General features: G+C 37.5%; 1 protein-coding gene across 7 annotated transcripts in view; it reads left to right on the top strand.

The window, feature by feature from the left end:
* The first annotated feature begins 641 nt into the window (after nt 1–641).
* KLHL32 (kelch like family member 32) overlaps nt 642–16,270 on the top strand; it is a 97,535-nt gene continuing 81,906 nt past the window's right edge. For all 7 annotated transcript variants that reach the window (XM_068406308.1, XM_068406300.1, XM_068406296.1 and 4 more), the window contains exons 1-2: nt 642–664; nt 3,386–3,566. In XM_068406308.1, the coding sequence (XP_068262409.1) occupies nt 642–664; nt 3,386–3,566 (204 nt within the window). The remainder of the gene's footprint in view (nt 665–3,385; nt 3,567–16,270) is intronic.

The following is a 16,270-nucleotide window of genomic DNA, read 5'->3' as shown; positions in this document are numbered from 1 at the left end:
GCTGCCTTTTGGAGTATATGGTAAACCTATCCCCTCTCCCCTCCCAAATTGTGTCTTTAGGAAAAAATAATATAGTCAAAGTATGAGTTTAGGTGTATGGCGAACGTCTTGGACCCTAGACAGGCCTGTGAGATTACGCTGTGAGAGATATAAGATTTTTGTAGGTGTATGTTTTTCAGGGAAGTAAGCAAACACCAATAGATGCTTCTACCCTACTCTTCAAATCGAGGATTTTTGGGGAAGATATTTCTGTTCTCACCACTCTTCCACTTTTTTGAAATAATATGTGTTCCTGAGTTTGCAGAAAGGAGACATGCCTCAAGGGCAGTAGATGCAGGAAGTTCAGATGGTAGGGTGTGAATTTCTCGAAAAGACTAGAGGAAAGGCCACTTTCAGTCTGTACTCAATCTAGCCAATAAAATTTCACATGTACCTAATCTGTATGGTATGTCTTTCTGCAATAGAAGAATTGAAGAAAGTTACTTTTGAATTACACATCCTGGAAGTATTGATCTTTAAGGCTGAGGCTGTGTATGCTTTGAATTTTCATGTTCCTCTCCTTTCTCTCTTTCTAGTTGGAATGCTTGCTGCTTTCCCTGCAGGATTATAAGCTTTGATATTCAGAAGAGCAAAACTGAAAGATGCCATCTGAGAGGTGCCTGAGGTATAGTACTTGGTAGCGTGTAGGAAGTCTTTCACATTTAGGATGATGTTTACCAAAGCATCAGTTAACAGAGAGTAGAAAACTAGAAACTAATATTTTTGTTCATTAGACAGGAATTGACATTATTAAATGCATATCCACGTTATAATCTGCAAAATATTACTTTCTTGTTGCCACTTCTCTCTAGCAAAGAGAAGCATGCCTGGGATTGATTTGGAACCCACAGTCTCTTCATATGCTATCTTGTTTATGCCTTTGTCTATACTTGAAATTTTTGGTTGTGGAAGCAACTATCATTTTACATTCATGCATCTGAATTGGTGGCTGGTGATCATTTTTGGTGTGTGTAGTGTTCCACTATTGAGGACATATATTACTCTTTCAGTTCTTTGAAATGGCTTCAAGCATTATCTTCAAACTCATTTTCCTGCCTTCCAGAATCTCCATTTCTCTCTCTTTCCCTCTTATAGGGTCTTAATCATCTATATGTATTTGCCAGTCTAGCCTTTCTCATTTATTTTTGTTGCCCATTGTCTCATCAGAGAATTTGATATTTATGATTTAATTAGTTTCTGGGAGCACTTTCAGGCAGAACACTCAGCAGAATTTATTAATCTAGTTGCTTTTCTGCAGAACCTTGCACTTGTCTGATATGCTGGTAGTTGTTCTGTTTTACAGAGTAGTTAACACTCATGGACTGATCTGGGAGCTCAGAGATCTATCTGATATTACTGAGATATCATATAATTCCAATTCTGTTCCCCTTTCCCTGCCATGCTTCTGCAGCAGAAGAGAATCAGGAATTCCTTGCATTTTATAGCTGTTGAGTTTGTTGACTGACAATATCACTACAAAGTGTCCATGTTATGTTTAATGAATCAGTGCTTTTTCATTCATAAATTACAGTTAAATTGCCTTGCACTTGTATGCATTCTTCATACGTTGTTAACACAAGGGTTACAGGCAATTGATTTTTCACTTTGGTCATTGAATTGAAAAAAGGATTATGATAGAGCTCCATTTAAAACCACAGATGCCTGATTTTGTGTATATGTTTATAATATATATATACACACATAAATATATACAAAAATTTTCCCTGCAAAAATTACCCTTGTGTCCTGTCCCTCCGATCTGTTTTCTATTGAGTGAAATTCACCTCTGGATGATGGTGAAAAAAGAAAGAAGAATGAAGGCCTTGGTTCACAACATGGGGAGAGAGGCTAATAAAAACAGAAATAAAGAGAAACCATCTCTAGGTATAATTAGCTTATTATACTTGCACTAGTTTGATTTAGTCACTTTGCTATAGAAAGTACAGAAGGGAAATAATTGTTAGAAATAACTCCCTTGTATTTTAACAAGTTACGTTTCTTGATAATTGTAATTTGGAATATCAGTGGGATTCCACAAACAGAACCAGCTGAAGAAAAAAGAATCATTTGAATGAATCATTTTGAAATGTAGGTAGGATATGTCCATGTGTAGAACCTAGACTATTAGAGAGGGTGTGAAATTCAGATACAGGTTATTCCTGTGTAATTCCACTTTGACCATCCTTCTTCTAGAAGTGATGTCTTAGTTCTTGTTCTTTAGTCTTAGTTCTTAGTTCTTTAAAAGACTAGGTTAGATTAGAGCAAATGGTCTGCAAGGCAGGTCTGCATTAGTTTACAGATACCCAAGGTGCTGGAGTGGGATAAGCAGTACAGAGAGTGTTGATGGGAAAGGAGAATATAGCAGCCACGCAGCTGCTGCGTAGCATGTGTATGGAGTGAATTACATGATTGTACTGGAAAGACGATAGCTTATTACCCCTTAATAAAAGAGAAATTTATACCTTCACTTTGAATTACTCAGGAATGACTCTCTGTAAATTCACCTTCTATAAGGACCTAGATTCTTGGGCAATATAAATTGGTATAGTCTCACAAATTTCAGATGAACTGCGTTGTTTTGTGCCAAAGAGGATTTGGAGATTTGTTTGATTTGTTTCAGTTTGCATCAACAGTTACCTTGTCTCTTCCTTGTGCTGTAGAAAAGGAGGCTGCAATCAGACAATCCTAGGCTGGATGACATGGAAGTCTTGTATTCATACAAGGAGATATTCAGAAGTGGTGGAAGGCCTCAGCATTTTAAAAACAAGCAAACATCCCCTCCGCCCCAATACAAAACAAACAAACAAATAAAAAACCCCGCAACACTTCATCACTGTGAATGACCTGAAATGGTCTGAAAACATTCCGTAATGCAGTATCAGACTTAAACAGACACCTGAGACCACGAGTCTTCATTCTTTATAGTAGGACTAGTTACATACATACATACATACTCCTTTTCACTAATGCATCAGTTTGAGCCACTTAAATTTTTCTGTCGCTCCATTGACCTAAGCCCTTTATTCTTCTCATTTAATTCTAAAATGATTCTGAATTAATCCTCCAACTCCAGCTGACTTCCAGTGCAGCAAATGAAAATCTGAACAGCTGAGGTTTTTAAATTCGTTTATATAGTCAGGTTTCATAGTACTTTGCTATACTGAGATTTTCTTTGTGATATCTATACCATATAAAGATTTTTGCCTGACAGGGTTCATGACTTTTTTTTTTCTTTCAAAGAATTATCAAACAATCTTGTCTTAGAAAAAGTTATTTCATGTTTCTGACAGAATCTGCTTGTTTCCTACATTTTTTTTGACGAAATCTTTCCCCTTTCCCCTCTTAGCGTTCAGGAAATGCTGACAGGTCAGAGGCTTTGTCAGTCCAGCTCCCATAACGATGCTGTCCTGGCAGCCCTGAACCAACAGAGAAGTGATGGCATGCTTTGCGATATCACCCTTATTGCTGAAGAGCAGAAATTCCACGCACATAAAGCAGTCCTGGCAGCTTGCAGTGACTACTTCCGAGTAAGTCCAAAGATTTTTTTCTTTTCTTACAATAATATTAAAAATTACCCTTGGGGAGACAGGGATGGTTATAGGTATCATACTGAACAAGCTTTAAATTTGAGCCTATAGAAAATTCAGGATTATTACACATTCAGTAGAGTATACAACTTTAAATATCCACATACATGTCATAGGAAAGAAATGTTAAAAACATAATTAAGTTTTTTATCATTATTTATGATTAGTTTTCCTCCCCCCCCCCCTCCCCCCCCGCAATAGAGATAGGTAGTACATATTTTTCTGTGAATCTTATGCCCCAGTAAAGTCAGAAAGTGGAAGATTTTTTTTGTAGAACACAGCATGGAAGGATGGGGAAAATTGAACCCAAGTACTAAAATTTGAGTAACTGAAAAATTGAGTTTTCTAATAGGAGGAGCATTCTTCATATGAAGCAATTCTACTAACCTTCATTATAATGTACCTGTTCAAAATGTTGGACTGTCTATAGCTCTTTAGTTGACTGGTGTTTCTAAGTGTGAGTCATCCTGTTGTTATTCAGAGACTAAAGCTGAAATGAGTTTAAAGGTCTATTTTCTCTAACAAAGTAAGTTTATTTAATATTTTGCCTACACTGCAATTGTAGTGCTACGAACTTCTTTATGGTGACCTTTTTGTTTTGTTACAATAGTAATACAGTGTATGACAACTGTTCTATGTGCTTAATTACCTGAGCAGAATTTTTATCTTTGTGTCAACTCTGTCTCTCTCTTTTGGTTGAATTGAGACTTAATTTGTTCTGTGTATTTAAGAAATATTGTTAACGTTGACATTACTTTCACTGTGATGATGTTGAGCCAATTGATTTTTTTTTTTTTTTTTTTTTTGAGCTTGTCTGCATGCTTATGTGTTCTGCTCCTGCAGGCTTTGTACTACCATAGCTGCTAATGTTGCTTTGTCATGGTGCCCCGGCCTGCTGTAACACAGATTGCTTACCCTTTTTTTTCCTTTTACCCCAGCCCATAGAGAGGGATTTTGGAGATCTCTAGCTCTAGCAAGTGCTATATATACTTGTTGATGATAGATACACTACAGGGCTGCTGTTCTGGTTTGGTTGAAATATTTTAATAAGGGTGCACATCATTCCTCCACACCTGTGACATACTTCCTTCCAGACCTTATTGTACCCTGTGCATAGAAACATCGTAGACTGGGCAGCTGTACCCAGTGTTCAAGCAGTGTGGTAGGAACGCCTTTTATCTTGGTCACTCACTTATTTATTGATGTTGAGATATAGGGTACTCTTTGCTATGTAAATCTTTCCTATTTAAAAAAATACTGAGAAGAATGGCCTATGCAGCATTTAGTAACTTGATCTGCCTCAAAATTGTTATAATTTGGTAGGACATGTTCTTCAGACTTTAGGTATTAGCTATAAATATGCAACTCGTGCTTTCTGAAATCAGCCAAACAGTTTCTATCATTAATGGACAAAAAGCTTTGTTAGAAAATTGTGAAATGAGATTTATGTTCTGTAGGAAGATGGCAAGAAAGTTACTGTATACTATATTCCTGATTCTAATAATTTAGAAAAATCAAGAGTTGATTAAAAAGTAATAATGTTTTGTATTTAACTGAGATTATTAATGTTTTATATCTAGGGGGATTTTGCCTAATTTGAGCTACCCGAGTATTCATTTTCTAAGATATAGGAGAATGACACCAAGCTTCATTCAGAGTCAGTGAAGAGAAACCGGCATTTCCAGAGGGTGATGAATAGGGATAGAAGATTTATTTAGAATGAAATGAATCACCATCTGGAAGTGCCATATCTCTCTCCACTGGTCATAAAGACTAGAAAACTCACATGCTTCAAACTTAGCTGTTAATATTACATAAGTTGATTTCTACCTTTAGTTTTTCCTGGATTTTCTTGGAGGAATTCTTGGAAGAACCTTGCAAATGTTCTAACCCTGAAGAAGTCATTGCCATGGGAAACTTATCTTTCACTAATTTTTGTGAGATTTTTTCCCATGTAAGCGCAGGTCTGCAGTGGATGGGATTCTAGGAACATCAGATGTTGGTGTTGCCTTGAATAAAACTGAGATGGCAATGCTATACATCAGTGTGATACAAAGAACTTGCCTACCGTAGCTTTGGTTTCTGTGGCTCATAGATTTGATAAATATACCAGCCTACCCTCAGCTCTGTCTGGAGAGGCTGTCATGCAATTCTTACGATCTCACAGATCACTCAGGAAATATGTTCAGTTCCACACAGGGCTCTATCAGAATGAATCAGCGTGATTTTTTTTGTTTGTTTTCTCTGTTTTGCCACTCTTGTAGAACAGCTTGTACAAGAGACTGGGTATTTGCTTTCTACAGAGCCCTTTTATGGTGTTCTACATGTTCTGTGTCTACTTTGATTTAGATGGAGCTACTTCTGAAATTGTGATGTTTTATTGACAAGAATAACAAGCCAGCTGAGCAGCGTATTTTTTTCAAATTGCCACTTATTTCTTCTTCATAACTAAATGTGTGTCATGTTACAGACTGAGGGAATCGGAACCATTGTATATGGAAGAGTGGAGAAGGTCAAACAGAGGTTGCCTTATCAATTTTTCTTTGAGGTTGTAGTCTGGAGTAAAAATCTTCATTTGCTTTTCTAAGACAAGCCAAAAACCTGAGCTTCAGCAAAATACCTGAGGGCCAGCCTTCTAGAGTAACAGCCTACCATCCCTTCTTCCAGCTGGTGTAGTTAGTCTTGTAGTTCCAGCTGTGCTGAAACATTGGAGTTTAATCTGAAGCATAACAAATTCCCAAATTCAGGTGCTACATTTGTACACCAAAATGTTGTGTTTTTTTCTTTAAGAAAAAAATCCTTTAGGAAATCACATAGGAAGACTGCATTTAAAATACAGACTTAAATTGCAAGATTAGACACTTGAAAATTAGGGTTTTCAATTTGTTTTCTATTCAGTATCTCCTGAAGGACCTCTTCTTTCAAAATGAGTTAAGGAATAGAATAGTCAGCTCCATACCCTAAAAGACTAATATAAAGATTAGTAAACATATGTGGTTTTATGCATTCTTTTTAAAGCAACAAACAGCATTTTAGGCAAAATTTTCCGTATGACATGCTGTTACTTGCTGTTTGTCTCAGTCTATTGCAGTGAGACAAGTCCCTTGAGTTAGTGAGTATATGTGCATTGTAATAGCTCTAGCAAGCTAAGTGACTTCCAATTAAAAGATTCTTTTTCTTTTTTCCCCTCTGGGACCAAAATGAAATGTTACTGCATGACTTCATTAGTAGGCATTTACAGTGTTGGCAGGTGATTATATAACCTCAAGATTTTCTTGTACAAAATACATTGGTTTTCCAGCCAGAACAACTCCTTTCTTCTTCCTTATTTTTCATTTGATGAGTGGGTTTATAGTCACAGGACTTTGATCTTTCTCAAAAAGATGCAGATTTTCCATGTAATCTGGATGAGCAAAATTACATCCATTAACTAGAATAGATTTCAAAATGTCAATAATATTCTAATTTCTTCCAAAGTGAGCATGCCCAATTCTTAGAAGAATCTTTCTTCTCTGAAATGAATGAGTAGATGTTAATTTTGCATACAGACTTTGTACTTATAACTGTCACAGTTGATTCTTAAGCAGTTTATTTTCAGGGGTTTTCTGTGCCATCATTCCTCCATGTCAACAGATAATTCTTTTCTGTGTACACAACATTGCTGATTGTTCGTATTTTGCAATATATTGCATTGTTTCTTAATAAGGTTAGAGAATTAATTTTTAGAAACAAATCCCTGAGATGTGAAAGACTGTATGATGCAAATAGCTTTTGGGGTCTTGTTACATGAATCATAAAGAGGAAAAAACTCTCCCTAACAGGTCTTAGGGATAGATCTAAGGACCTAGTTCTGAGAAATCAGCATTACCTGCTGCTTTTGCAATATAATGTGATTATGTTTTTCACTATTTTACTATGATGTGCATGTGCCAAATGAATGGTATTTTCCTTGCTATTGCACCCTGGAAGTGATGCTACTTAGAAATTGTCTTTCCAGATAACATTTAAAAATGTTAGCTCTTTCCATTGGGCCAAATAAACTCTATTCTTCTAGAAACATATAGTCATTACTGAGACTTTTGTGTGAAAAGAGGCTTTTACCCTCACTTTAGCTTCCTGTGTAGGCTGAGAAATACTTCCTCTTCTTACATGTCTAAACTTTTCCTGGGATCATTTTAATTTTATTTTCTCAGTTGGAAATTATGATATGTTTGAGTAACTAAACTATTTCATCTGTATTAATTGCCTGACACAGCTTTGGTAGATCTTAGTCACGTAGTTTAACTGTATCATCTAACATTGTTTCTAAACTAATGCTTTTTTTCATTTTTCCCAAGCATATAGGATCATCGCTTTTGTTAAATGTTGTCAATAGCTGCTTTTTTTTTTTTAAAAAAAAAAACCAATTATGGCAGGTTCTTCAACTCAAATCATTCAAAGTGTATCTTTCATAAGGATGTTCCCTGCTTGTAATAATTACCTAGCAGGTAACTTGAAGTGAATTTCCATATCCCTGTTGTCTACCTGCAACTTGCACCCAAAAGCAGTGTTTTAATGAATTGGAAACCTGAAGTTCTAAGTTAGACCAATCGTTGTGAACAAGATAACAAAAAGAAGGAAATACAATTAACAACAGATTCTGCTTCGATTGATGGAACCGCTTGGCTCTGTTGTTCAATTGCATCTCCTTTTTGTATGTGAGCTGTTGTAAGTAGAATTCACAAATGGAGATCAGTGTTTGGAATGGATTTTGGTTTTGTTGAGTTCTGAGCAACTCAGGCAAGTAAGGCAGTGCCAAATGCACTCTTAAACAATTTGTAAAGGCAACAGAAGTCTACTGTGGAGGAAAAGCCTCCAAATGAAAATAATTACGGTAAATCAAACAATGTTATCCTAATTAACACTACTGAAACATTTGTTTATATTTTTTCATTATGTAATACGTATAGTTGATCACCACTAGAATATGTTAATAACCCACAGTTGTCCTTTATTGGACTCCTCAGTACAAGAGAGACATGAACATACTGGAGAGAGCCCAGCAAAGGGCCACGAAGATGATTAAGGGACTTGGAGCTTCTTTCCTGTGAGGAAAGGCTGAGAAAGTGGGGACTGTTCAGCCTGGAGCAGAGAAGGCTCAGGGGGATCTTATCAATGTATATAAATACCTGTAGGGAGAGTGCAAAGAGGACAGAGCCAGGCTCTTTTCAGTGATGTCCAGTGACAGGACCAGAGGCAATGGGCACAAACTGAAACACAGGAGGTTCCCTCTGAACATCAGGAAACACTTTTTTTCCCTGTGAGGGTAACTGAGCACTGGCACAGGTTGCCCAGGGAGGTTGTGGAGTGTGCATCCATGGAGATATTCAGAAGCCATCTAGACATGGTCTTGGGCAACTGACTCTGCTTGAGCAAGTCGGTTGGACAAGATGACCTCCATAGGTCCCTTCCAACCTCAACTGTTCTATGATTCACAGTGGAACTAAAACAATAAAAACAGTATTCCTACAACATTTTAGGTAAACTGAAGTTCTACTTTTTTGTTAAGGAACTAAAGATGTAGGTGTAACTGATGTATTATGGATGTGACCTGTAGCTGAAATGACCATGTCTCCCCTTTCCCCATCCATATTCTTTTTGTGAAATGTACTGTTTTAGGATTGACCAAGGACTCAGGAAGTGTACAAATCTGGTAGATTCTGAGCCAATGCTATTTTTCACCAACTCCTGAACACATATCTAGTACTGACTTGTTTGGGACAGTGCAGGCTGAAATCCAACATTCTTTTAAATGTAGTAGGATAATAACATAGGAATAGTATGTATTGTATCCAAACTATGCAGACTATCATAATGGGTTTGGGAAAATCTGTGTACTGCTTGTAAGGATTCAAGAAAGAGGGCCAAGAAAAACAAGCCTATTTGTGAGCCTGACTCTTAGTACAAAAATCATCCTCTAGTGCTCAAGCTAGAAAGCTAGTCTGTTAGTTCTGAAGCAGTCATGCCTATCCATATATGGCTTGGGGCTAGAGAAGGACTGTAGGTAGAACTGCTGTTCGTCTGGAAATCTGGCACATCCATGATGCACTAACGGATCAACAACAGAATGCAGATGTACAATTGTAGAGATGTCAGGTGAACATCCTAGAGGTGGCAAACCATGCACCCTGTTATGACTCCTTGCATCCTTTCCTTCTTATCTTTATTCTCACTGATGATAACTTATATGAAAATTGAAACATTTTCCATTAAATACCAAGCAGTTTTTCTGCTGCCATCATGATTTATGCACAACTAGTAATATCACAGCTATTTACTTATACATCCTTGCCATCTTCTTACTCTTAACATTCTTCCCCACAGTCTGAGAAGCCTCAAGACTTTTGACCAATTCATTTCTTGTCTTTGCCGTATTAATTCATGTTGTCCCATGCCATTCTCCATTATCAATGCCCTAACTCAGAAGCGGTTCCCAATCGCCCTACAAAACTTTAGAACAGGATGTAGTATTTTCATTTACTGTAACACCAGCAGTTTTCTTGTCTAAGAACTTTGATAAAGATGTCTCTTTTAAATATGTTTAATACTGAGATAAAACTATTTCCACCCTTCTTAACTGTATTTTTAATTTCTCTTGGTTTTTTTTTTTTTTTATGCATTCTTTCTATGTAAGAATACTAACTGCACACTTGGAAAGGAATATAGTCTTGGTAGTGGTTCCAGCTTTGTGATTACTGACCTCATAATGTTCACTACCATACAGTGATGCTGTAAGAAATCTAAGGACTATTCAGCATGCTGTCTAGCTTTTTAGCACTATATTTTAATTCTTCTACATATGAAATCAGCCAAATGGTACACGTGGTTCTGAGTGCTGTCAACAATGCAGAAGATATTTGAAGATTCATAGTAATGTCTGGTGTTGTGAACATGTTACTTATACACTGCCTGTTGAGAAATGAGAACTCAATGCTGCTTGCTTCTCATTAGAAAAACAGCTTCTCTAAAATAACAGGAGACCTGGAAAAAATAAGTTTTTTTGGAAGAGTTGTACTCCTAGCATAATATAAATGTTTAAATGCGAATTAGAGTTTTGTTACTAATTTCTCAGTAATCCAGTTACAGTTTAATGTCAAGAAAACAGCACCTTCCTTCCTTAAAATATTGTTTGATATAGGCATTGTCAATAGTTTTACGAAGCTTAATCAAATCATTGGAAGTAATGTAGCATGGGCAGGTTTGAGGTGGTTTATTGTGTAATATTTATCTGAACAAATAAGTATACACAAAAATGGTTTGCAAATGTTTTAAAGCTTTCTAAATAAATATTTTAATATTCTTTCAAACTGGACAAAGTAAGGGAGTGTATCTGGGTTATTTTACTTCGTTCTTCCATATCTTTGCAATTAATGGGTTTTTATTCTGTGAGGCTCTCAACCAGTTTTCCTTTGCTGCAGACAGAATTCCCACAGCTCAGCAATGTGAGTGCTACCAAAAACATTTACAAGAATCTTCTCTTTTCTGAATTCTATTTTCAAATTCCCAACAGTTGTTATGCTGTCAGAGTAAATATGTTTCTGTTACAATTCTCATGGTATGTAAATGAATTAATTGCAATTCTGCCACTGCTGTACAGTAGACAATATGGTGTCTTATTCTTTGAGTTATCCTCTTCATTATTTTTTTTCTTTTTCCTTTTTGAAGTCCCCATATGGTAAGTAAGTGCACCATGAGTAAGTATGGCAGAATCAACTCTGCAGTTAGGTAGGCCATAGGAGACTGTGGTCCATTGTCTCTAATTAAATTAGTGTTTTAACAACATGTGGTGTTTGGTCACTATGCAACTGATGCATTTTCTCAGTTTAAAAGCAGGACAGAAAGGAGTCATTGCGGCTGTGGTGCTGTAACTGCCAATTTTCTTTACCGTCTTCTTTGCTTGCTCCAGGCTACCTCAGTACAATTTTGCAGTGCTGCCATAGGAAGTGTTCTTAAGCTGGGCTGGACTCAGCAGCAGTTTCTGTGTTGCTAAGCATCTGCCTGTGGAAAGCCAATTTATTGGGTCAGGCCTGTGGTAGAGAGGTGTTTCATACCCGTTTTGTTCTCAGACCCTATAGTCTGGTGAAGAAGTCTTATATTTTAGAACACTGTTGGATGCAGTAGACACTTCTATATTTTGCAGTCTCTATCAGTATCTTCCTACACAACCTCAGGAGAAATTAAAGCAATTATTCTGTGGGTGTAGTGAAGCTGAAAACACCTTCTGCTCCAACCACCTGAGTGAATTATTGGGGCAGTGTGTCACTTTCAGGTTCAGTGAGTAGGACCCACATACCATTTTAATAATATGAGAAGTAGCCGAAGAAAGAGGCAAGACTGCTGAAGAGCTAAAAACACAATCCATATGTTGCACTTGTACATTAGCTGCTGTTAGGATGTTTTAACACTACTGTCACGGTTTAAAGCTGGGCCGGCTATTAACCCGGTGGCAGATGCTCTCTGTTAACCCTCTCCCCCCTGCCACCCTAAGGGAAAGGGAAAGGGAAAAGGGAGAGAGACTTATGGGTTGGAAAGTTAAAACAGTTTTAATAAACTATAGTAATGAAAAAGAGTATAATAATAATAATAATAGAAATAATCAAATATATACAAATATATACAAAACCAAGATCGAGAGCTTGGAAATCCTCCTCAGGCAGAGTTGCTTCCCCCAGCACAGCCAGAGGGGAAAATGCAGTAGCTCCCCCTGCCATCACACCTGCAGGCTTTTAACTGGAGAATTGGCAAAGCTGGTACCAATCAGTGGGAGACAGGAGGGCCCCTCCCTCCTGGGCCCCACCTCCAGGAGGCAGTGGGTTAGTGATAAATAGGAAAGTGAGAATGACGTGTGTGGGATGGAATACCTTGTTGGTCAATCTTGGGTCGCCTGCCCTGTCTGCTCCTCCCTGCAGGTGCGACTCCCCTTTGGCTCTTCACTTATAAGCAGTGAGGAATTTAGCAGTGACCTTGGTTTCTCTAAGACTAATTGGCCTGGTTTGGGCCAAACCAGGACAACTACTGAAATAACTGTTTTTCTTTTGGGTACTCCCTCGATATTTCTTCCATTCCTCTTCATATAAGGAGAAGCCCATCACGATGCACATACTTTTGCCTTCTATGTTGCACATCGTACTTGTTGGAAGTTTTAGAGGAAATACATTTCTTTAAAAAAATTCTTCAATTGCTTCATCATGAACAGTGCCACTTTTTTACACCCTGTTAACAACTTCGTTTTAGTAGACTGAAATGTGATACAGGCTAGTTGAATTCATGTCAGTGTAGGCCTTCATCTAGTAAAAGGCTGGATTTAAGCAGGGGAACCCTCTACATTTGACTGTCCTGAACAGCTTTGTAAAATGATTTGCTTGTTGCAGATGAAGGAAGAGCCAAAGGATAAATGAGCACAGTCAAATGTAGACTACTAAAAATAAAATTAAGAGATTATTTTATAGAGGTATTTGTTTCAGAGGAGATAGCTGATGGAGGGCAGAGCTCAGCAGATGATGAAAGCTACTGTGACAAATGACTGCAATATTAATACAAGCTTGGTTAGTCAAGTCATTTGTCTTTTATTTAGCAAATTTTTAGTGTTTAATTACTTTTGTAGGTTTTATCAGTAAAAGGAAAACCAAAGAAAAATGGTCATTGAGCTGGTTTTATTCTTTGGCCTTTGTCTAAAATAGTTTAATAAATATGTTAGTGGGAAGGGTACTTCTTTAGCAAACCTATGCTATAATCATAATGGAAAGCAGGTTTTATAATTATAATGGAAAATAGGACTGTTTTCAAAGATATGAAGGGTATCTAGTTCAAATTCTCATAAAATGGGCCAGATATGAAAGGTATCTAGTACAAACTTTCCTAAAATGAACCATGTCAAATTTCAACATTAGGCTTCTCACACAAGTATGCTTTTGCAGTTATGCTGCAGAATAGAAGATAATTGTCATAGCTGGTTGGAACATTTGGATGTCAGTGTTTAATGACATTTATGTCACATTATAAATGGCTTCTTAAGAAGCTAATTATAATAATAACTAAGATTATGTTACTCCTGTTCTGTTAGATTAAGCCTTGCTGTACAAGTGTTTAGTTACAGCTCGTATGCACTGAGGTGGGAAACTTGTCTTGATGGTACTATATGAAGTACGCTTTTAAAAGTAAGCCCCTTAAAGGTGTCAAAATTTTGATCATGGTTTGCCTGCGAAAAGAAATCACGAGAAGCTTTACCTCCCTGAATGAAATGTATTGTGGTAGTTAAAGTGCTAGTTCAAGAGCTAACTGACTTTTATTCCAGTTTTATTTTGGGCTTGCTTTTGGTATCACTTGCTAAAATCATCAAAGGACATGAATAATAGGCTTATGCATTCACTGGGAAGCATTAAACCAATTTAAGCCAAAATTTGCAAATGTGACTCATACTTTTCTGTGCTTGACTGGAGATGCTGGAAAAAAATCTCATTTTACTAATGCTGCTCCCTTTATATTCCAAAAGGCAGGCCTGCTTAAGAGTGACTATTGTTAGGACAGACTGTACATTACTGCAGATTTCTGTCCTTACAATTCAGTTTTCTTGCTTTCTGCCACAATGAAAACAATAATTTTGGTATTCAGGACCATCTATGATGACTCATTTATTTTGAAATGTTGGAACTAATAAGGTTACTGTAGCTGTAGTAGTTCACTTAATTTTTTTTTTTAATTCTGATACAGGGTTGCACATGAAAATTGTAGAATTATTTTGTTTCTACAGCACAACTTAGGCTACTTTTGAATATAGGTCTTTTTAGTGATGATGCAGCAACTCATTAGGAGTATTATGCTACAAACTGTTCTTTCTCCTGGTGTCTTAAATTATGGTCATGCATCTACGCAGAAATTTGGGGAAGATGCATTATACTGATTATTAAACTCTGACTATCAAAATGTGAATTAGGTTGGATGCAGGTTCAGCCAAGAGTTTAACTTGTTAGTAACAAACATCTATATCTTTTTTTATTTTGACTGGGAGTGAAGACCCTGTGCCTTCTTACAACCAAGAAAATTACTTTGTTCTTGCCCGTATCAAGAACCGATAAGGTTCCACTAGAGGGGGGCGTTCACCAGCTACGACTGATCAGATCGCAGCCCTCCTCGGTCAGCCCTGCCCAGCTGGCACGGGTCAGAGCCCCCTAAAAACTCGATGGTCAGCCCCCACCTGCCTGCGGGTCGGAGCCCCCGAAAAACTCCACGGTCAGCCCCACCTGTATGGGTAAGAGCCCCCTTAAAAACAATTTCCCCCCCCTTTTTCTCCTGGTGCATGCGGGAGCAGCAAAGGATTCCCCTTCCCTTTGAAAGGGTTTTTAGTTGATCCTTGAGATGAAGATAAAGCACAAATGAGGCACCGTATTGATTCACAATGGACTAAGTTTACTTGGAGAAATGATAAGTGGATAACGATATTTTGGGAAAGAGGAGGAAAGACACGGAAAAGAAACGAAGAGACAGTAGGAAAAAATAGGCTGAGATTACGGACAGTATAGCAAGGATAGGATAGTCACCACCCAGGATCCAGCGGCGTCCCGCAGGTCCTCTGTTTGTCTTCGGTGTTCAGTCTTCTGGTGGTGGTCCAGCTCCATGTGTCAGGGTTGGTCTTCCTTTATACCTTGCAGGCAAGGGAGTGGGTTTCGTCATCTTGACAACAGGTGTCTTGACAGTGGTGTGGCTCTAGTTTTGTGTATGCGCATACGTCTCACGCTCTGTTAACATGCCTTAGGCCTCGCTTATCACTCAGAGTAAACTGGATGTTCTTGGTAGGCTGCTAGCTCAGCCTGGACAAATGATCGGCGATTGATAAGCAGAAGAGGTGTATGCAGCATCAACAAGCTTGTGAACTCCACAGCCCCCGTTACCTCACCAGTCAAACTGGCGCCACAAGCAAAACTTTGAGACAGTCAATCACTTTACGTTTCAGTCTCTCACAGCCGGGTTACTCCCGAAAAAATGTGCAGTATGCAAACAGGAAAAACTATTGCATCCTTAGGTCCTCTAAACAGTAGAGTAGCTCTTTACTTCAATTTTCATTACATATTTATAAAGATGGTAAGAAAGTGATATCTACGTTTTCCTACTTGTGAGAGATTTATCAGCAAATGCAGCTTTTTAGAAGTGTTTAAAGCTCCTTCTGATTTTCACGGCAAGCGTATTTTTTTTTTTAACTCCTTTTTGGGGAGAATAACATTTACGAACTGTTTTGTGCATTTAAAAAATCTGGGATCTTTTTGTATTAACAGTGCAATGCAACAAGAGCATTGCATATATCATCGATTTGGTAAGCTCTTAATGTAATCATGTATCACTGACACAGTGATGTACTAAAAGAAACACCAAAGGTTTTGCCTAGCTAACAGTAATATGTGAGACTTCAGTACTGTACATAAAGTTACCTATTTTGCTGCTAGTTTTTTCTTGTATGTCTTCTTATTTCTTTAACTATATATTCCCTTAAACTATGAGTGATAGCTGACCTTTTCATTTTACAGGATTCATTTTAGTTGCATGGCAAACGCCTAAAAAACAATATTTAGGTAGATTTCTTTGAGCAGATGAATTACTGCAGGCTCAGTTAT

The sequence above is a fragment of the Nyctibius grandis genome, chromosome 1 (genome assembly GCF_013368605.1).
Source record: "Nyctibius grandis isolate bNycGra1 chromosome 1, bNycGra1.pri, whole genome shotgun sequence".
NCBI lineage: Eukaryota > Metazoa > Chordata > Aves > Nyctibiiformes > Nyctibiidae > Nyctibius > Nyctibius grandis.
Note: the sequence above shows the minus strand (reverse complement) of the source record. Positions and strands in the feature narration are given on the sequence as shown.